This window comes from Octodon degus, unplaced genomic scaffold, assembly GCF_000260255.1.
Source record: "Octodon degus isolate 3935 unplaced genomic scaffold, OctDeg1.0 scaffold00039, whole genome shotgun sequence".
NCBI classification, from domain to species: Eukaryota; Metazoa; Chordata; class Mammalia; order Rodentia; family Octodontidae; genus Octodon; species Octodon degus.
In genome coordinates, this window is record NW_004524615.1 from 762,128 (window position 1) to 782,653 (window position 20,526).

General features: G+C 59.8%; 1 protein-coding gene across 17 annotated transcripts in view; it reads right to left on the reverse strand.

Annotated features, from left to right (window-relative positions):
• Nucleotides 1-20,526, reverse strand: part of Mcf2l (MCF.2 cell line derived transforming sequence like) — a 94,483-nt gene that overhangs the window by 3,894 nt on the left and 70,063 nt on the right. For 9 of the 17 annotated variants that reach the window (XM_023715144.1, XM_023715139.1, XM_023715145.1 and 6 more), the window contains 23 exons: nucleotides 17,929-18,045; nucleotides 17,339-17,488; nucleotides 16,595-16,719; nucleotides 16,164-16,278; nucleotides 14,069-14,188; nucleotides 13,553-13,744; nucleotides 12,925-13,116; nucleotides 12,399-12,558; nucleotides 11,462-11,535; nucleotides 11,183-11,259; nucleotides 9,466-9,532; nucleotides 8,672-8,787; nucleotides 7,642-7,711; nucleotides 5,989-6,081; nucleotides 5,812-5,904; nucleotides 5,327-5,452; nucleotides 4,461-4,682; nucleotides 4,161-4,253; nucleotides 3,310-3,388; nucleotides 3,142-3,208; nucleotides 2,056-2,171; nucleotides 1,826-1,918; nucleotides 1,040-1,114 (listed from right to left, as the gene is read on the reverse strand). In XM_023715144.1, coding sequence (XP_023570912.1) covers nucleotides 1,040-1,114; nucleotides 1,826-1,918; nucleotides 2,056-2,171; nucleotides 3,142-3,208; nucleotides 3,310-3,388; nucleotides 4,161-4,253; nucleotides 4,461-4,682; nucleotides 5,327-5,452; nucleotides 5,812-5,904; nucleotides 5,989-6,081; nucleotides 7,642-7,711; nucleotides 8,672-8,787; nucleotides 9,466-9,532; nucleotides 11,183-11,259; nucleotides 11,462-11,535; nucleotides 12,399-12,558; nucleotides 12,925-13,116; nucleotides 13,553-13,744; nucleotides 14,069-14,188; nucleotides 16,164-16,278; nucleotides 16,595-16,719; nucleotides 17,339-17,488; nucleotides 17,929-18,045 — 2,632 coding nt within the window. The remainder of the gene's footprint in view (nucleotides 1-1,039; nucleotides 1,115-1,825; nucleotides 1,919-2,055; nucleotides 2,172-3,141; nucleotides 3,209-3,309; nucleotides 3,389-4,160; nucleotides 4,254-4,460; nucleotides 4,683-5,326; nucleotides 5,453-5,811; nucleotides 5,905-5,988; nucleotides 6,082-7,641; nucleotides 7,712-8,671; nucleotides 8,788-9,465; nucleotides 9,533-11,182; nucleotides 11,260-11,461; nucleotides 11,536-12,398; nucleotides 12,559-12,924; nucleotides 13,117-13,552; nucleotides 13,745-14,068; nucleotides 14,189-16,163; nucleotides 16,279-16,594; nucleotides 16,720-17,338; nucleotides 17,489-17,928; nucleotides 18,046-20,526) is intronic. The other 8 variants (XM_023715147.1, XM_023715152.1, XM_023715150.1 and 5 more) reach the window with 4 other exon arrangements.

Here is a 20,526-nt window from a genome sequence, read left to right on the forward strand (position 1 = left end):
TGCTTGCCACGTGGCCTGCAGAGAGACATATAGGTAGGAAACCCAGGGCCCTTGTTTTGGGGAGATGACAGGTGTCGTGGCCACGAGGGCCTGCGTGTGTGAACTAGTGGCTGATGCAGCCCCATGTGGGCAGGATGAGCTGGCTCAGCTCTGCTGTCCACCCTGTGACTACGCAGCCCACAGGGATGGTGGCCACACACATGCTAACTGCATGGGTTCATCATCCCTGCAGTACAACACCCTGAGATAGGGGACGCAGGCTCCTGTCCACCCAGACTGACACAGGGGGCAGTGGGGACGTGTCATCAGAGAGTGTTCTCTCTGCTCACTGTGGGGCAGCAGGCACCTGCCCAGAGGAAGCTGAGCACTGGGGCAAGGCAGAGAAATGTGGACTCGGCCAGTTGCCAGGTCAGCCCCGCGGGGCCAGGCTGTGCCCTACAATTCGACAGGGCCGCATGTGGGGATGGCTCAGGGCCAGGGCATGAGGAGAAGGTGCTGAGGCACAGAGCAGACCCTTCTGGGCAGCTGCCCCTGGGGAGCCAACTTTGCCCAGCACTTGGTCAGGGGGGCACAGGCTGAGAGCACAGGGCAACACTTGGCCTCGGGTCCATGTGCCGACGGGGTGCAGGAGGGCAGCGGGAGCGCAGGTTCTGGAGGGGTGTGATGCACAAAGTCCTGGAGCTGTCAGAGTGGTGGCCTCCAGCCCTGGGCTGGGGTGTGGTCAGCCCCAGTGTCCTGTGCAAACTCTACAGCGCACATGTGTTGGCACTGTGCAGCCCACCCTGGTCCTTGCTTCTCACCACAGCCTTGGGATATGGGCAGCTGGTGGCCCCAGGGCCTCCCCGTGCAGGATGCATGGTCTGGCCCTACAGCTGTGTCCCCCAAGAGGCCTGGGCCAGCTGCCGATGCAGCGAATGTGCTGGTCCTGTGTGGGGCCTGCACCGCCTGCAGCCACAAGGGCCCTGCTCCCGGCCCGAGGCCCTGTGTGCATCCCAACTAGGTGACCTCCTGGCCGGCAATGGAGGCTGGGCCACACTACCTCGCAGACCAAAGGGAGTCGGGTCGCTCTTTACTTCATGCCGCTTAGCTTTTTTGTCAGGACTGGTAGGAGAGGCTGCAGGAGGAGGAAAGGCAGAAGCGTCACAGGAGAGAGGAGAAGACTGAGCAGGAGAGGCAGAGAGATGCTGTGGTGCTTGGGTGAGATGGTCATGGGGTCGCTGGGGATTGGAGAGGCCACGGGTGGGGACTGCAGATGGACGGTGGTGCTGGCCAGGGGTCATCCTCTCAGGGGTCGCCCTGGATGCTTCCTCCTGTGTTAGCGAGGGCAGAGGTGGCACCGTACCTTGTTTCTTTCAAGAGGCCAATTTAAAGTGTTTCATAAACTGGGAAAAGAAAATCCCAGTTCTCGGGCCAGGGTCCACCATGGAAGAAGCAGGGGAGGAGCCCTGAGGACCCACCCTCCAGTGCTGGCTCCAGGCCTTGGCCACCAGGAGCAGCCCAGGTGACATGCCGGTCCCATCTCAGCCACAGGGCTCCCTCAGCCAGCCTCTCACTGGCAGACACCAGGCAGAGTATGAGGGTCCAGAGAAAGGAACAGAGATAAGCAGGGAAGGTGGAGGCAGGGAGCAGACAGAAAAGCAACCACAGCGTGGTTTCTATGCAGGCCCTGCGCTCACGGCAGCCATCACAGGAGTCCCTAAAGGATGACCACGGTGTCCTGTGACATGGTCAGCAAGAGAATGTGGTGGGAGATGGCTGGAGGCTGCACAGGATGATGGACAGTGGTCGGCACGGACGGCCCACAGCCTTGCGCTGTGCGCTTTACCTTTCTGCCCTTTGAGGTTGGCAAAGCCCTGCAGGGTGAAGCGCTTTCTGGACAGCGCTGAGCTCTCAGAGGCAGAGCTAGAGACCGAGTCATCTAGGAGGGAGACAGAGACAGAGCCTGTCGGCCCCCGCCCCGGGCATGGGCACTGCAGAGCAGGCAGTGAGCGCAGGCTCAGCATCTGGGAGGGGATGGGCTCAGCTCTCAGTACCTGCAGTCACAGCTGCACCCACCTTTGCCCTTCTCAGGGGGTTTGGACAGGGAGGCGCTCACGTATCCCTCCAGGTTCAGGGAGTCAGTCTTCCTCTCCTCCAGCTTTTTGATGTTTCTCGTGTTTCCTCTTGAGGGACTGGTGACATCAGGTGTGACAGAAAACCAACAGCACAAGGCTGATTGGCTTTTCATCTCTGAAGCAGCCCTGTGCTCCCCCTTGGGGACACTTTGTGTCAAGGTGAAGGGCCGAGAGGGACAGGAAGCCACTTTCCCAGTGGCAGGAGCACAGCTCGGGGAAAACTGCTCCTTAAAGCAGCTGCTCCGTGATTCAGTGCTCAGGCCCCATCCCCTTCCACAAGTGGTAAAGAAAATGGAGTTAACAACCACGTGCTGTGAAAGACTGAGCGTGAGTCGTGCACAGAACAATGGGCCGTAGTAGTACATGACATAAATCAGACACAAGCGTAAGTGTCACGCGGCTTTTCGTATACAAAACCCCATGACAGAAATAAAGAACAAGACAAAAGATGCCAGGAAACAGGAAGACAGATCTTTTACGAACAGGAAGAGGGCCTAGGGAGGGAGGGAGGAACAGCAGGAGGCAGGCGAGGAGAGAAGCACAGAGCTGTGCTGTGCCCACACAGCAGCGACCCACGGGGAGGTGCCATTCCACGTGGCACGTGGGCTGATACCCATAAAAGCTCCTCAAGGAAACTCAAGGAAACAGGAGAATGAAGTGAAAGGAATAATCAAAAGAATAATGAAGAGAAGACAGAAGGAGGCCCCAACGGGGACTGCACTTGGACTGAGCCCATGGGTGCTGGCCACAGAGCCCAGCACCAGCCCCTGCCACCCCTAAGCTGGTGGCCGCCTGTCCCCAGGATTGCCCAGTGTGCGCCACCCCCATGCCTCTCTGCCCACCCCATCTGGGGCTCTTTCCACACCCGTGTTGGCAGGAGTGGTCCAGGGACCTTGGGGTGGTGCTGAGGATCTGTGAGTCCCACGGTGACGGGCTAGGGGCACAGGGAGAACTCAGCCAGCACTGGCAGCCCTGTGCCAGCAGAGCCCGGCACACACACAACCCATGGGTCCCAGATGCGGCTCACCTGGAGCTGGCCGGCGAGGGAAGCGGAAGGCTGTGTGAGTGCTCCAGGGCCCGATGCTGGCTGGCCTCTGCAACGGAAGTGGCGGGGCCATTAACAGTGCCACCCAGCACTACACCCTCTAGCCAAGGGTCTTGAGCGTGCCCCATGGTGCACAGTACCCTCACTCACCCCGGCAGGCTTGCAGCTGGCTGGTCAGCACCTTCCGGATCTCACTCACCCATGCAGCTTTGATTTCGGGGGTCGGTGCCTGTGCCAAAAAAAAAAGCCAGGAGTTGGCACACAGTTCCCTGCTGAACTGTGCCCAGGGTCCGGCCCCCTTCCCCTGTAGTCCACTCCTGAGAAAGTGGACCTGGTGGGAAGGCCCTTGGCTGTGGGACTGTGGTGTGGCAGCATGGGCTGACTGGCCAAAAGCCAAGGAGCTGTGTCTGGCTCTCATGTGACACTGGCTACAGTGGGGAGCCCCCCCACAGAGCACCCTTGAGAGCAGGCATCTCCAGGAGTGGAATGTGTGACAGTGAGGGAGACAAGAACAGCCCAGAGGTACAGATGTGCTGACCGTAAATGTCTGGTCTTGGAACAGAGGGAGACCTAGGCCCAGCTGAGGCTCCTGTCAGGTGACTGCAGGCTCTGAAGGTGCCACAGCACAGCCCCATGCGTGCACCTGCTCGGCTCCATGAGGCATGGTGGCCCAGGTGACAGCAGGGAGAGGACCTGGCTGGGACCAAGTCCCCCTGGAATCAGAGGACTGGAATCTGAAGGGAACAGAGGCCCACTCTTCCTATGGCTCCATCCTCACTGGGCTCTGGCAGGGGCGCACGGGACGGCCATAGCCTGAGTTCCCGACAGCGTGCCCCCTCTCCTGGCCCTGCGTGTGTGAGCTCAGGGACCTGGTCTACACGGCTCCCCCACTCACCGGGTCCTGTAGGCCAGAGTCCTGCCTCTGCACAGCACATCCCCCAAGACGGACCGCCCCTGGGGCCCGGGCCCAGACGTGGGCTTGGGGCGGGCAGTGGTCCTACCTGGATGATGTACACCTCCTCCCGCGAGTTGTACCAGATCTCAAACTTCTTGGCGTCACCCTTCACGTTCTCTGTGATGCCAACAGCAGTCATCTGGCAAGTGAGGGATGGGGAGACAAGTGTCGCCACACACGGGACCTCCACCCATGGGGCACGTGGTGGCACAGGGGAGGGTGCTGGGGCTGGCAAGACTGCAGAAGGCCCTGCCCCTGGCCAGAAGCCAGAGCAAGGGGTGGAGGCATGTCCCAGCCTCCTCAGCAGGAGTAGCTCTGGCCCCTCCTGGAGCCCCCATGCACTCACATTCAGGGACTGCTTGTAGCTGTAGGACGGAGCCTTCTCGTAGCCCTCCCCGCTCTCCTCCCTCTTCTTACAGAAGAGCACGGCCTTCTCGTGCAGAAAGAGGTGCCGCTGCATGGGCTTGAACCGCGCCAGCTCCTTCACCTTCGTGTGGCCTTTCTTGTGGTCTGTCCACACACTGAATGAGCCCTGCATCAGCAGCTTGCCCAGGTCGCCCAGGTTGCCCTGGAACACAGTGCACGCGTGTGGGACGAGGGGCGGGGTGGGCAGGCCACGCCCCACCCCACAAGTCCTCAGCGAGGTGGAAGGGAGGCAGGCCTGTGGGACAGGATCCTGGGGATGTGTGCCAACACATGGCACCACGCACATGCCCCAGCTTGAGTTCTGCTGAGCTCTGGGCCTTAGTACTGGGCACCAATGCAGATGGCTCTGCTCACAGGTGAAGTCACTGAGGCCGAAGGCCACAGCAGGGACACGCGCAGGGCCCCTGTGCTACACGCCTGACTGGACAGAAGCCCGAAACTGCTGAACAGCCAGGTCCACCAATTCCAAGCACAGAATGAGTGCTGCGTGGATACGCAGAGACCGGAAGGCCGGCGCGCAGCCTGACATAAGCTTGTAAGGGTGCAAGCGCCTATCTGCACCATGACTGTCAGCACCCGGCCACCTGCCCCTAACTGGGCCCTGAGCAGAGTGGCCCATCCGCTCTCCAGGGACAGAAAAGGGAGAGACACCTGGCTATCCCCATGCGAGGGAGATCCACAGCCACAGGCATAATCTGGTCCCCAAGCGATGATGCGCAGGGAGCAGGGAAGTGACAGGGCTTGCCCAGGGCGAGGATGGGAGCCGTCACCCCAGTTGGCCCTTACGTCATAGCCAGTGATGGCGATGAGGTGCATGGAGTCGTTCACAGCCTTGAGGATGCCCAGGATGGAGCTGAGAGCCTCCTGCAGGTCCTCAGCCCCCTCGCAGTTCCGGCTGTACTTCAGCATTTCCTGAGGGTGAGGACACAAAGCACGCATCACGCATGCGCGTGTCCCCACGGAGCACCAATTCTCCCAGAAGCCAATGGCAGCTCAGCTCAGCAGGTATAGCCCAGCCCCTACCCCTCCTGCTCCAGGGTGGAGATGCCCGCTGCTTCCTGCCTCTCTGGGCAAACAAGCAGAAGGGGCTGGCTCACACCTCCCTACCCCTCCCAAGGGGCCTCAGGACACGGGCACAGCTGTTTAGAGGGGCACATTGTTGCAGATGAGCAGGAATCTAAGGCAGGATGTGTCTGGCTGCTCCCATGTCCAACCCTAAGGAAGCCAAGGCACAGCAGGGACACAGCAAGGCAGCAGAGCACAGAGCCTACCTTGAGCAGCAGCTGGTACTTGGTGATCCTCTGTACCGGCTTCAGCAGGTAGGAGTCCAGGCTCAGCTTGTGGTCCAGCTTCCGCTGGCACTCCTGGAGCAGAGGGCTGCAACTTAGACCTCGCCAGGGTCTCTGTCACAGGGTCACTGGGGGAGTGGCATGGGGAGGGCCAGCTACCTGGAAAAAGGGGCAGTCGGAGCACTGTCTCCACAGGCTCTCGGAGCGCGGCTTGTTCTGGCAGTACTTCTCGTAGATCTGGAAGTCCTCCATCTGTAGGGCAGGCAGGGACAGACATGTCACAGTCTCTCCTGAGTAAGGAAGGGGGCCCCTAGCCCTGGCAACCACCGCTGGGGATGCTGCTGCAAGCCTTCTTTCAAAGGTGGTTTACAGCATTAACTGATCATTTATTTAAATAAAACCCCAGGGTCTCTTAGGTAGTTTTTCAAATTATATCAAAAATTCTATAAAAAGAAAACTTGAACTTGTATGAGATGAAATTGCCCCTGTGCGCCTCTGATTTTAGGGTAACTAGGAGGACTTCAGGGTCTGGGCGGCTTCAGGGCACAGAAGGTTTCGGGGTGTGAACGGCTCCCAAGTACACAGGACTTGGAGCGCAGGCGGCTCTAAGATGCAAGGATTTGGGGGAGCATGTGGTCTGGGGTACAGAAGACTTTGCAGCATGGGTGGCTTTAGGGTGCAGACATCTCTGGGGCACAACACCCTTTGGCTGGCCCATTCTAGTTAGGTCTTGGCCCCAGCTCCCTGCCCACTCTCTCCAAGTCCCACAGCCCCCAGACCTGCCTTTGGCCAGTGAGCTGTCCCCAGCCAGCCCTGCCTCAGCCCTGAACCCAAAGTTTCAAGGCGGCCATGGAAGTGGAGCACGGGGCCGGGGGGCCTTGGATGCTACCAGTGACCATGGCCTCGTCCTGTGACCCCAGAGCCAGCAAACCAGAGCCGGTGAGTGTGCGCCCCGAGACTCAGTGGAGCTGCTGAGCCCACCACCGCACAGCCGCACTGCCGCCCAACTCCCTCCACCCTGCACTCGGCCAGCGCGTGTCAGGACTCACATGCTCACTTCACTCGCAGGCCTCTGGTTACTAGGAGCCTGCTCCACCACCAGCAGCTCCCTGCTCCACAGAGCCTCCAGGCTGGCGAGTCCCCATGGAGACCCACAGCTGGCGGCTCACGGCAGCATGGGGCCAGCCCTCCAGCCACCCTGGACACACTGCTGCTGGCCAGGACCCCGCCACAGCGCAGTGCTGCCCCGCTCTCAGTGGCACCGGGACCCGCCAGGCAGCCCTTCCTTCTCTGCCTTCCCTGGTGGTAGCCTTCAGCTCTTTATTTCTGAGGTCACTTGCTGGTTCTGCTCTCGAGAGCTGCCTTTGCCCGATGCTAAGCCCTGGCTCACAGTGCCAGGGTGGCAGGGGCTGGGGCCCTTCCTGCTCAGAGCTCTTGCACGAGCCTCCCCTTAGAGTCTGTCCCACGAAGGAGCAGATGCCGGCCAGTCGGGAGAAAATGAGGCTCAGAGAGCTCCACTACGACACCAGCGGCTTCCAGCAAGTTGGGAGCATCGCAGAGCAGGACCAAGACAGAGACAAACTCGGAGAAACTCACACCCTGGGCGTGAATGTCCCCTCCCCTCGAAGCTCCATCCTCTAGCTTCTGTCTCTCTGCAGCTAGCTCGCTAAAGAGCTCTGACCTTCCCCTGCCAGAGGCAGAGATGCACGCACGTGGCGGGGCGGGGGGTGGGGCAGCCCCGGCAGGGGTCCAAGGTCCTGGGCGCTCAGGAGCCTTGGGGAGAAGTGGGGCGGCAGCTGCCAGGGAACGTACCCGCTCCAGGAAGCAGCGTCCCACCAGCTCGGGGCAGTCCATGCAGCTCTCCAGCTCCCGCAGGAAGATCCTACAGGGAGAAGTTTGCGCTGAGCTACAGAAAACCACTGGCACCCAAGGACACTATTGTCCAGGGGACCTGCGTGCCTGCTCCGAGCAGTCGGAGACTGGGTGACACTGCCCGCCTGATGACCAAGGGCCCTGCACCCCACGTGTGACTTGGACACCACACACTGTATGAGCAGCCCAGCTGTTTCCCTATTTGGGGTGTTGCAATCACACTGGAGTTGAAGTTGCCTTGGCATTGAGACACAGATGGAGAAAGACAAAGACAGATGAGACAGGAGCCCCTCTGAGGGGCAGCATAAGCCCAGGGCCCAGGTCTGGATGGCCTCTCACATTCTGACTGGCATCTGTCCCAGGAAGGGAGGCTTAGCATGCTAGAGTGTCCTGCACATTCTGTGGGCAGGGACAACTCTGGGGTCAGTGGTGTGCACAGGCATCCACCTCTCTGCTCCTGCCACTCTGGGGCAGGCCACCCTGTCCTTGCTCCCCACCCACCCACTTCCGCCCCCACCAGCTACCGCAAATCCTTGGGAGGCAATAAATAGCAAAGAGGGGCTAAGAATCGGTACCCAGGCCAGCTACACTGGGTCTGCTGAAAGAGCCTCCAGCTCTTCAGGAACACAGGGAAGGAGCACCTGGCCTGCTGTCCCTGCCAAGAGCGGGCTGGTTGGGGAGCAGAGCTGGCCAGGCAGTGAGACCCTGGGGCCCTGAGACGCTAAAGGTGTCCCTTGGAGGACAGAAAGGACAGATGGGCCTGCTGCTCCTGCTTCCCAGCACCTTGAGTCTAGGACTTGGGCACACAGGCAGTGTCACCAAGGCCAAGAGCCACGTGGGCATTCCTGGCACCTGCCATGCATCTGTGGCACTGAGTTCTTGTCCATCGCCCCCCAACCCCCAAGCAGAACTGGGGCAGTGGCACCGGCTCGCGACAGTGAGATCCAGTTGTGAGGTGCCCAAGCCCCACCTGTTGTGGAAGTGGTAGATCTCCTCCATGTTCCCAAACAGCACACCCTTCTTGCTGTGCAGGCCCGTGGAGATGAGGTGGGCCATCAGGGGGTTGTCCATCTCGGCAGCATAGCCCTGTGGGATAGGGGAGCAGTCGGCTGGGGGTTCCCACCCACAGCTGAGATGTGAGGACCAGGCAAGGGGAGGCCACTGAGCAGCTGCCACAGAACTGTAGTCTTGGGTACTGGGGCCTGAGGCACCGTCAGTCTCACCCTTCTGAGCAAGTCCACTCCTGTTTACTCAGGACCAGCTCTGTGACTGGGCACCACGGTATGGTGACAGAGCCATAAACGCTTGCCGCACGGGGGCGGGTGGAGGCTACCCACTTTCCTTGTGATCTTTTATCCAGCAGAAGGGTATGGGTCTCGCCCAGGCACTGGCATGAATGATCCTTGGGTGGTGGCCACCAGCCACTGGTCACCCTAAGGGTGTGGCACGCAAGGCCCTTCGGCCGCCCACCCAGGATAGCTCTGGGACTTTCCACCCATGTGGCTGTGCTGTGCTGGCTTCTCTGCCCAGACTCCCTGCCAGGCACAAGTTGGCTGGGAGTGGGCAGCGCTGTGGCTGCAGAAGCCCCACCTCACACAGGTCTCCCTTAGGGGTGCCCCACCCCTGGCCTGTGAGGGACAGCTAAATTCCCCCCAGTTGGCAGTCCACATGCCTTCTGGGCACATGGACACTCATCTCTAAGCAGCAGCTTGACACCATGCCAGGGTGGGCAAGGCCAGCAAGACCTGCACTCCTCAGCCTCACCTCCAGGACGCAGAGCAGCTCCTCCACGTAGGCCCGTTCTGTGTCCAGCAGCTCGTTCATCACGTGCCTGGGGTGGGGTAGAGATGGGGAGAGCCAGCTGGGTGCAAGTCTGGGGTCCCAGAGGGCCAGAGTCAAGGACCTGCCCAGCATGTATGCCCTCCATGGGCCTCACAGCCCCAGCTGGCCACCTCCTGCGCCTTCTGGGTGCAGCCCAGCCAGTCCCCAGCTCCCTGGGCCCTCCACGAGGAGCTGCTTCCTCCAGTCACACCCACCAGGAACCCCTGGGGCTCCTGGCCTGAGACTCTGGCTTGGTTTGTCTAACACACATGCCTTGAGGGTCTCACCCTGCTCGGGAAGGGGTGTGCGGTGGTAGCCTAGGGCTCCCTCAGGACCAGTACCGGTCAGCTGGAGGCTGTGAACCACAGCCTGTGTTCTGTTTAGAAGCTTCTCCAGTGTCTGCCTCCTCCTGGTCAGCGCCTGATGGGACCCACCCGCCTAACCACAGATCTACTCCATATCCCAGCCTCAGGGGACAGCACCATGGCTGCTGGGCACCCCTGGTGTACACCGAAGCCAGATGCACTTCTCCACCCCAGCTTCAGAGCAATGACCGTAAAATGCCTGGGGTCCAGGTGTTTGCTGGAGCCGTGTGCGGGACAGACAGCAAAAGCATGGTGCCAGGGGGAGCCCAGGACTAGGCTGCCCTATGCACAGGTCCATCCCAGGTCCCTTCTGTCCAGATGATGTGGAGACCTAGGCTCTGGCTGCTGTCCCTGAAACCTGTGTCCTGAAGCCTCCTTCCCTGTCCACCTCCTGTGCCGCTGCACCTCAGCGTGGCCTGCCCTGGGCTGTGTGGGACTGAGCAAGATGGCAGCTACTCTTCAGCACACCTGGGTGGTGGACCTGGGCTCCTAGTGAGCAGAAGGGCCAGACAGGGAGTGAGCAGGAGCACTGCCCCCACAACGCGCTGGCCACACGTGGGCTTGGAGTGGCAGTTCTGGCCCTCGGTGGCCCTGACTGATGGTGGTGGCTTGTGAGAATGACAGTAGCAGGCAGTGCCCTAGGGAGGTGGGAGATCATGTGTCCTGTGGCTCTGCCTAGACCCACGCTGGCCTGGCCCAAATCTGGGCCTAGAGCTGCGCCCTGTGGCTGGGTTCAAGAGTCACGTAAGACCATCTGGAATGGGAGGTGTCAGCTGCCCACATCCTGGTGTCCACACTGGTCCAGTTGTGTTCCCAAGACCACCCCATGGCTTTGCTCACTTGCTGCCCACAAGCTTTCAAGAGGTGGAAAAGTGGACACTAACCCTGAGAGCACCTGAATGACATGAACAGTAAGGGGATAATGGCCAAAAGAGAACTGAGGGTGGAGGCGGGAGTGGCTCAGCCAGAGGTGGGCAGACAGGCAGGGTCTCAGCAGCCAAACAGGAGTGGATGGAGTCTGGGGCATCTCTGAACATGGCCAGGTCTGCCTTTGTAAGGAGGTCAGTCTCCGTGGGAGAGGTGACCAGGGCCCATTAGGACTCAGCAGTGTGGCCGGTCACTCCAGCCCAGTGGATCTGTGCTTGCACTGGAGTGTGCCCCTGCCCACATCTGTCCCAGTTCCGCACACAGGGTGGAGGCGCCCCGCGGCTCGCAGAGGCACCCAGCTGCCCAGGACCCCAGGGCCTCAGCCCGGATCAGGGTGGGCGCTCCAGCGTGACTGGGTTGGTGCTCACCTGCGCAGAACGGCCAGACTCTCCTCCTCGTCCCCCGTGGAGCTGCCGCGGCCCTGCCGGCTCTCGCTCGCTTCACTCTGTGGGAGAAGAGCGCATTGGCACGTCAACTCCAATCTGGAGCTGCAGCACGAGAGACAGAGATGAGACATCACCCCTCGGGGACAGTCCCAAGGAGATGTCTCTCTGGAGTCCGGCAGTCTTGAGGAGCCCCCAGAGAGGGCACAGGAAGAGGGGCAGTGAAGCTGAGGCCTGTGAGGTCATGGCAGCAGGCGACCTCACCTTGGCCCTGCGGTATGGTCCCCGCCGCAGTGCGCTGCCCTCAGAGCCCGAGTTCTCAGGTCCACGCCAGGCACCTAGTTTGGAGGAAGGTGGGAAGGGTGTTAGTTCTGCATGAGCTGGAGACATGAGCTTTTCTCAGCTCTCTGACAGAGATACAGAAGGCCCAGAGAAGAGAGGAAAGGAAGCAGCCATGTAGAGGAGGTGAGAGATGCCAGGGACAGGGAGGGTGGGGATCTCTGGGCATCGGCTGGTGGGAGCCCCTGCCTTCAGGGTGGCAGGAACATGGGGGTGGGACTGGGCAGGCAGAGGAGCGACCTCCCCTGTCCCAGGTGCTGAAGGCTCTCAGCACTTGCGAGTGTCATTTGCCAAAAGTCAAGGTGCACGCTGACATTCCCAAGCCTACTGAGCCTTGAGTTCTGGGAAGGAAACCCATCGAGGAAAAGACAGGAAGTGTTCTGGGGTAAGGGACAGGAACTTCAAAAATGTGCGGTGGCCTGGCCTGGCAGGGGCACAGGGAGCAGGGCTAGAAAAGGGGGGCTGTGGAGCCCTGGTAGGTGTGGGGGTCAGGCAGGACATGGGTTGGTCATGGTGGGCAGCCAGGAAGGCCTGAGCAGGCCAGGCTGAGAGAGGATGCTACAGCTGCAGCATGGAGCTTGGTGGGTGGGGACAGGGGTGAGAAAATGGCCTAGGAACACAGCACGTCTCGGGGGACAGGACGCAACTCTGTCTTTGCCCAGCACAAGAGTGGCCATAGCCGAGGCACAGGGTGACCCAAGTCCTGTTGACCCCGGCATGGGCTGCACCGGCTCTGGGCACACACTGCCGGCTGTTGGCTGTGCGGGGACTGGACAAGGAGGAGGTAGGCACGCAGGGGGACACTGCCTATGTGGTGCCCACCGCAGTCACCCAGCTCACTGGCCAGGGCTGCTGCACACACCTGGGGATGGGCAGGGTGACTTCGTGAGCACTTCTGGCCTGGGTGCCACTGGCTGCACAGGCCGGGTCTGCTTGGCTGCCAGCTTCTTGAGGCTCGCCTGCCTGCGGTGGAACATCTCCTGCATACTCTCCTGCTTCTGGAAGACTTTCTGCACATGCTCCTGGAAGGACACCGCTGTGAGCCCCACACTGCATCGAACCCAGACGCAGAGAGCGCGCTGGCCTGCGCAGGAGGTGCCACAGCACGCAGCTCTGCTGCCTGGGTTCCCACATCCCGTGCTGTGCAGCTCTGGGCCACAGTGGAGGGGCTGGGCCAGGAGGGTGGTGGCCTCAGGGTCTTAGGGCAGTGGTCTCAGGTGGGCCAAACGTCTCCCTGGGGTCACAGGGGTGGGGGGTGAAAAGAGCCCTGTTTCAGTTCAGTGTCGAGAGGCACTGGGGTGTGATGGGCCCCCAGGACAGCCTCTGCCAGTGAGTGACGCCCCACTGTCCAGAGCGCCCAGGCTGCCGGGAGCCCCAGCTGGCATTACCATGAGGTCTGGGTTGAGGATGGATTCATATTCCTTGTAGATTTTGTTGAGCTCCTGGATCTTGTGCTCCCCACCAGTCTCCAGGAACCTCTCAATCTCCTGCAGAGCCGCCTCAGCGCCATCCTGGGACTGGCACTTGTCCACAGGCTGCGAGGCCAGCAGGTAGACGCCCTCATCGCACCACCTCATAGACTAGAAGCAGAGCCCTGGGTCAGAGCCTGCGCCTCAGGCGCCCTTCACAGGGCTCTGCCCCCTCCTCCCCTGCACGTCTCACACCATCTGCCCTGACACGTTTTCAGGAGAAATCTAAAGTACTGGCTTATCCTTCAGGTCTCTGCCCCAAATCCAGGGCGCTCCCTGGGGTGCAGCAGGGTTGGATTCTTCTGAGTGGCAGAGGGGGACAAGGGACAAACCAGGATGCTAGGCCTCTGGTCCCCTGGCAGAAATCACTACTGTGGTGATGAATCCTCAGAGGCAGAAGAGCCCGTCAGGACTGGACCCTCCAGGTGGACAGAAAGAGGAACACAGGGAAGGGAGGAGGCCACTTCCTGCTCAGTGGTCACTGCAGCCCAGCAACAGAACTGCCCCTAGATTTGTCCATGGGTGCCTAGGCAGAGGGGCCACCTACCGTCTCCAGAAGGCTGTGCAGCTCCAGGGCCTTGCTGAGCAGGCCCCGCCTCCTGCTGACCTCCAAGGAGAACTGGTCACAGAGGTGCCGCAGCTCCTCACACTTGGGGCGGATGGAGTCCACGGCGTAGTGCTTGTTGTCAATGAGCCCCTCACCCTCCAGCGCCAGGGCGCGGGCCCTGTCCACAGCCATCTGCGGACACAGGAAAGGGAGCTTGGGTGTCCTTGGTAGAGGGACCTGATCCTTCGGGCTGTTGGACCCGGGGTGTGGGGAAGACATCAGCGCTGTTTCCAACTGTGGTCAGCTGAATGTCCCTCACCCCAAAACTACTCTAGGGCCAGGGTTCCTGGGGGTCTGGAGGCAACAGGAGCCACCCGGCCTGAGGACACATCACTGGACAGGGAAGAAGCAGCAGATAGCTACAGCCCTGCAACAGAGGCTTGCTCAAGGGCAGTCTGTGTGCCTGAGGCCTCGGTGGGTGTGGGGCTGGAGTCCCCCTGCTGTGCCCCTCCTCACGCTGGACTTCTCCTCAAAGCTGGCCAGGTCCTTCAGCAGGTGCTCCACATGTGCCAGGCTGTTTCCAACATCTGTGAAGGTTGCTATCTTCTGGGACACCATGTCCAAGGCGGCTTTGACCTGGAACAGAGGAGGCCAGCTGGAAAGCCATGCCAGGAACAGCAGTGGCAAGCCTGGGCTGGACAGGGCCAGGGCCACAGCCAGCCTAAGAGTGGCCCCTGCCACTGAGGACCGCTGGACCCTGGGCCTGCTACCCACTCACAGGGACACCTGGAAGCCAAAGGTCCAACAGCAGGCTGTGTAGGGGTGTGGTGCAACACCCCACCAGGTATTGGCTTGGGTGGGGAGTTCTGAGGCGGCTTCCCTTCCAGCTCAGACTACCCCAAATATCTTGTTTGTATGGCATTGGCAAAAAGACAGGGTTTCATAGAGTCTTTTTTTTTTTTTTTTTAAATTTTGAGACAGTCTTGCTAAGTGGCTAAATTGCCCAGGCTGGCCTTGAACTTTCAGTCCTCCTGCCTCAGCTTCCCAGAGTGCTGGGATTACAGGTGTGTACTTAGCTTCACAATTTTAAAAACCATGACAGCTTATCCCTTTAGATAGGACAGCTTTTGTTTTCTTATTAGACATTGCCTGAGAGTGAGCGCATACAGATGTCGGCTACTGTGGGGTTGTGGTTCTGGCAGCCTGGGTTTGAGGGCTAGGATGAGACTCTTGTCCATGCCTGACCCAGGCAGGCGGCACAGGGCTCAGACTCGCTGCCCTGGGTTTTCTAGGCTGTGATGGTAGAAGCAAGCTGGGGTGCTGGTGTGGTTCTGAGTGCAGGCAGGAGCGTACCGACGGTAACCCGGCCACTCGCGGGGCAGGTGGGTGGCTATGGGAAGCTCACCTCCCTCTGGACTCTGGACTATGTGTTACCCTAATATCATGATGACGTAATAGGGCATAAAATAAGTTACGACAGGACATCCAGAGCAATCCTTAAAAAACCTGCACCAAGAGGTGAATCCAAAAAACACTAAGGTTTAGTGAAAAGTAAGTTTTGGAAAATGTTTAACCACAGAAAGGCAGGAAAAAGAAAACAGCAAGGGGAAAAAATGGAATGAAAATACGCCAAAATAAAATGCAGCCTGAAGTCCTAACGTACTCTTATTTCAGCGGAACCGGGGTTTGAACTCAGGCCCTTGTGCTTGCCAGGGAAGCGCTTATTCCACTGAGCCATCTCCCCTGCCCTAACGTACCCTTAATGCTATGCAGAATGCACGGCCCAGACACCGACTCCAGAACGGCAAGGCCGATGGGTCTGCGCAGCGTGACGCAGCGACTGTGCTGGCCAGCAGCCCGCTGCGGACAGCAGGATGGGTGGGAGTCGGAGGACACCGCCTGCGCAGAAGTTGGCTGGCGTAGCTTGTCCCCAGGCCCGTGCTCAGGGCTTGGTGCCCGAGGCAGTGCTGACGGGGTCAGGAGAACCAGAACACACCCGCCAGATGGGAGCATGAATCAACACAAAGACCACACCAAAAGCTTGACAGCGTATGGGGCTGGTCACTTGGGCATGTGTGTGCGCGCGCGCGTGCGCGCTTGATGTCACTCAGGCGGCACACCGACGCTCAAAGCACAACCTAAGTACGCCCAGTCCCCAAGGGAGGGATTCAGGGTGTCCCTGGGAGCAAGGATCTGCCGCACGAAGAAAACACCCACACGCAAGCCTAGGAGAGCCCCAGGAGCCACGCGGAGAGCCGCTCCACGACCCCCCTCCATGCGCAGAGTAGCCACGGCCTGCCAGGGGCGGGCTTGCAGGCCTGAGCGTGTGGTCACGTGCCTTGCTACCTTTGTGCGGCCCTGGGGAGGGCGCAGAGCCCCTGTGCACTACTTTTCACAGCTGCCCTGGACCTATGATGAGCTATCTCTAAATAAAACACTTCAAAAACGCCACCTGGTCTGAAGAGGCCTCTGCGGTTCACACGGAAGCAAGCCACAAGCATCATTTTCTGCAGGTGCCGAGCGAGCGCGGAGATGGAGCCTGTGCAGGCCCCGCCCCTGGCGCCAAGGCCCCGCCTTCCCGCGCCCGCTGAGGGCCAGCCCCTCGCCTCACCTCGCGGAAGCCCTGCTCGAAGTGGCGTAGGCGTAGGCACTGCTGCAATTTCTCCTGGTGCTTGGCCCAGAACTCATCAAAGGCAGCTTCGGTCTCGTGCAGCTGGGCCAGGAGTCTGCAAAGAGAGCAGGTGCAGGTGAGGGCCGTGGTCCTGATCCAGAGTCCGGGCTGTCGAGGTCGGGGGCAGGTCAGCAGAGTGGGGAGCCCCTCTGCACCTCACAGGGAAGGGGTTCTCCCAAGCAGGGCTCAGCCCCGTGGCACCTGCAGCTGCAGGGGCGGGGGCCACAGGGGCTTCTCCAACTCTGACTCAGGGTGGGGGCAGGGGCCTGCACTGCATGCTCCAGCCAACAGCTGGCAGGCCTTTCTGACTGCTTGACAGATGGGGAAACAGAGTCTTGGTGCGCTGGGGACTGGGCTGGTGTGGGAGGCACCTCTGCACAGTGGTCTGGCTGTCCAGCTGGTCCTGGTTCACACCCTGCACCGAGCCCTCAGCTGGCGGGTCCTGGAGGCTCTGGAGGATGCCCTGCCCCTCCTGGAGCGCCAGCCGCAGATCCTCCTGTGAATACAATGCAGCCTCGCACCGCGGCCCACTTGGGCATGTGCTCAGACCGCGGGCCATCGTGCACGGTGGCACAAAGCCATCCCCTCCGTGTGCCTATGCCACACTCCACCTGTGTCGGCAACTCACCCTTTGCACCAGGGCAGAGCTAGGGTTGCAGGGAGTGGGGGTAAGGTAAAGATGTAACCAGAAACCAGGCTTCCTACCCCCGTCTCTTCCATGTGGTCTCTCTACAGGGCGAAGGCTGACCTGGGTGTGACTATCTGGCCAGGGCAGAATCCTAGGGATGTCCTGCTGGTCATACCCCCCAGTGGCAGCAGGGACAAGGCTGCCAGGGCTCAGGTGGCAGCAAGTTAACCCCAGAAAGGAGCCAGAGGCTGCAGGTCATTGTATCTTCCCTGCAGTAGGTGAGGGGTGGGCTGGGGCTCCGGCCTCCTTAGCTGTCCAGCCACTGAGCACCCTCAGGGAGGGCAGCCCCTGACCGCCTAGCTTTGACTCTGCCAGCAGAAGGGCCATGACACTGGGCCATGGTTTACCAGGTTACCTGGGCACCTAGAAAGCTGGCATGTGGGGCGGAGGAGCCGCGCTCACCGAAGCCCCTGAGAATCACACGTACCTTGGCTTTGTCCTTCTTCTCTGTGTGCATGCTCAACACCGAGCTGGTGGACGAGACGTCATTGGGCAGTTCAGTCTCCGCCAGCTCGGTCCCAAAGGACTGCAGCATCTGGGCCGTCTGCTTCACCATGAGCGCAAAGCTTTCGATTGCCTGCAAGGGGGAGCACCCTGGTCACCTGTCACACAAGCGCAACGGCCTCCTGAAAGCCGACACCAGCTGTGACTGCCTTGGGGAAGGGAGTGGCTGGGCCATGGGCCTCTTGAGTGACCCGGCCAGGGGCCCCAGACCTACCAGGCAGGCCCTCCAGATGGCTGTCTCGCTCCCACCTTGCTAAGCGCACACCACAACCACAACACACTGTTGTGTGTTTTCCCTTTCTCTCCTCCAAGCCTAAGCAAACCACTCCCGAACTTATTACTCATGTTCGTTCCTTGAGATGACTAAGGTCTACTGAGACCATCTCCTCATTGAAAGGGTGGGAGCTGCTGGGACCTCGCGTCTGGAGGAGGCCAAGTCAGGACAGAAGCAGCCTGCTGGGCTAACTGCTGATCCGCGAGGACACAGCCCACAGCACGCAGGGTCGCACTCACTGTGCGGTGGCACAGCCAGCGGGAGTGGCAGTAGTCCAGGGTCCCCCCAAGGTCCTCGGTCAGCTGTGACTTGTCAATGTAGCCGTGCAGTTCTGGCACTGAGCTCAGCATTATGACCTGGGGGAATGAAGCCTTGTCAGCAGAGCAGGTGCAGAAGAGTGGGCAGGGCACTGGCCAGGGCTTCAGGCTGGAGTGGACCTAGGTTTACACCAACTGTCCTCCCTCACCTTGCTTATTGTCTCTATGCCTCAGTTTCCTTGTCTGTATAATGTGCAAGTTGCGTATCCCACCAGGTCACAGTGAGGGGCCCCCAGGTGGCTGGGCGACGCATGAGGACCCTCAGCAGAGGGGCTGACACGCAGCTGTTAGAGTGCACAGCTCCACCTCCAAGGAGACAGGAAAACTGACGCTGTTTGGGTTCCAAATATGTTGTCCTCCCCACCCTCCTGAGCCCACTGTGAGGTCAGCATGTGGAGTCAGGCCACTGCCCGGATGAGAGGGGACCTGAGGGCCCGCCTCCCACACACCGCACTTATCTCCGACTTCTGCGTGGCTTCTCTGTTTCTCCTGCCCTGCCCCGGTCATTCCAGCCATTCCAGCTGTAAGTTTGAGGTAAAACTCAGCCTGTGCTTTGTGGGTGTCAGGCAGATGTAGCAGAACAGGGCTGCGGGGGCTGGGCTGTTACTTGATGCCACTCCATGAATTATTAAACCTGGATTAGTTTAAGGTGGTTCTCAGGGGAGCTGTTTTGCTGCTCTGGGGACAGATGGTGACTGGACAGGAGGCATCTGGGTTGAGGCACCAGACCGAGGTGCTTTTGCTATTTTAGATGTGACAGAGCTCGGCGCCCCTCAGTGGAGACGACTCCCTCACTGTCCGGCAGCCCACACCGTGCAGGCCCGGCAAGCAGCCCAGCCACCTGTGGCCGGCCTGCCCTTGGTGTCCTCTGGCCACACTCGGTCTCACTGCACCACGTGCCTATTAACAGCCATGGCTGCTGCACAGTGCTTCCGACCCACGTACGTATCAGTGAGCTGGCAAGTGCCAGAGGGCCTTCTGCCAGCCACCAGGGCAACCACAGTTCTCACAGTGAGCCTGCTCTACACACACACAGCCTCCTCTGTTTATACCTCCTCACCTCCCGGTCCCCTTCCGCTTGCAAAAGGTCTATCCCTGCTTCCTGTCATCTACCGTTCATTTTGCTCTTCAAGTACACTATGAGCTTCTCAAGTGGGAGGAACCCTGGGTATCTAAGCTCCTGTGTCTGATTTACATCACCTAACCGTTTGGTCTCCAGGTGCCTCCAGCGAACACCTCAACTCAATCTTCCCTTGTGGCAGCATAGAGCTCCATTGTGTAAGCACCTCAATCCATCCATCAGCCGATGGACAGACAGGCTGCTTCCAGCTGGAGCTGGCAGTGAGCTGGCAGCTGTAGGCACAGGTGTGTGTGGTCCCTGGAATATGTTGTCGTCAGCTCTTGGGGGGAAATGCCTCAAAGCAGAACAGCTGGGCCAAGAGAGCCCCACGTTTGCCAGCTGCTGTTGCTACCGGCCATTCTGCATGGCGCGTGTGCTGAGGCCACGCCTTGCGCTTCCTAGGGCGCACACACCTGACTGAGGGGCTCATGCGCTCACTGAGGCCATTCTGAGCATGAGGCCCTGGGACTTGTCACTGCTGGAGGCCACTGTCTGGAGACACCAGCACCCTGGTGTTGGCCAACTGCCCTAGGCTGAGTGACCCCTCCCAGCTCGGCCCTCCTCAGCTCGAGGGTGCTGTCTGCCCAGACAAGGGGTCAGTGTTATGGTTTGTGTCTAGTTGTCCCCCCAAAGCCTCATGCAGTCATGGGGTGAGGACTTCTAGAGTTTGTGTTAACTCATGATCCACCGGAATTACGTGTGATCCAAGGCTGGGATTATGGGTTTTAGTACTGCTGGGATTACCCATAGCTGGGTAAGTACTGAGAAGTACCCATAGGTGTGAGTACTTCCCCTACCCTGGGGCAGGTAATTTGCATTACAATGTAAGGAGGGAAGAGAAGCCAGCTGCTTGAGCTGCTGCTACCCCTTCCTTGTGCTCTTGCTCTTTGCCGCCGCCATGAAAGGTTGCTCTGCTCTGTGCTGCTCTGCGTTGGACCCAGCTGAGTATGGACTGAAACCTCCAGTAACTGTGAGCTAAATAAACCTTTCCTTCCTTCATTTTGAGTATCAGGTATTTGTCCCAGCAACGAGAGAAGAGTAACTAAGACAGAATTTGGTACCGAGAGTGGGGTCGTTGCTGTGGCTAAACCTGATCATGTGGATTACAAGCTTTTGGGACTGGCTCATGGGAAGAGATAAGAAAGATTCAGAGATGTCGTCTACACACGAAGCGCTGGAACAGCTTCGGCTGTTCTGTATGGGAGATTCTGGTCAGAGCTCAGAAGACCAGAAGGTTGATAGAAAGCTGGCCTGTAAAGACCAGGCTGGGGAGGTTTCTGCTGGGAAAAAAGACAGCATTGGTTGTTGGACTCCAGATCATTTGTGTTTTGACTTGGCAGAGAAGTTGTCTGCATTTTGCTCCTGCCCAGACTTTGCCTGAGACTGAGTTTAAGCATGGC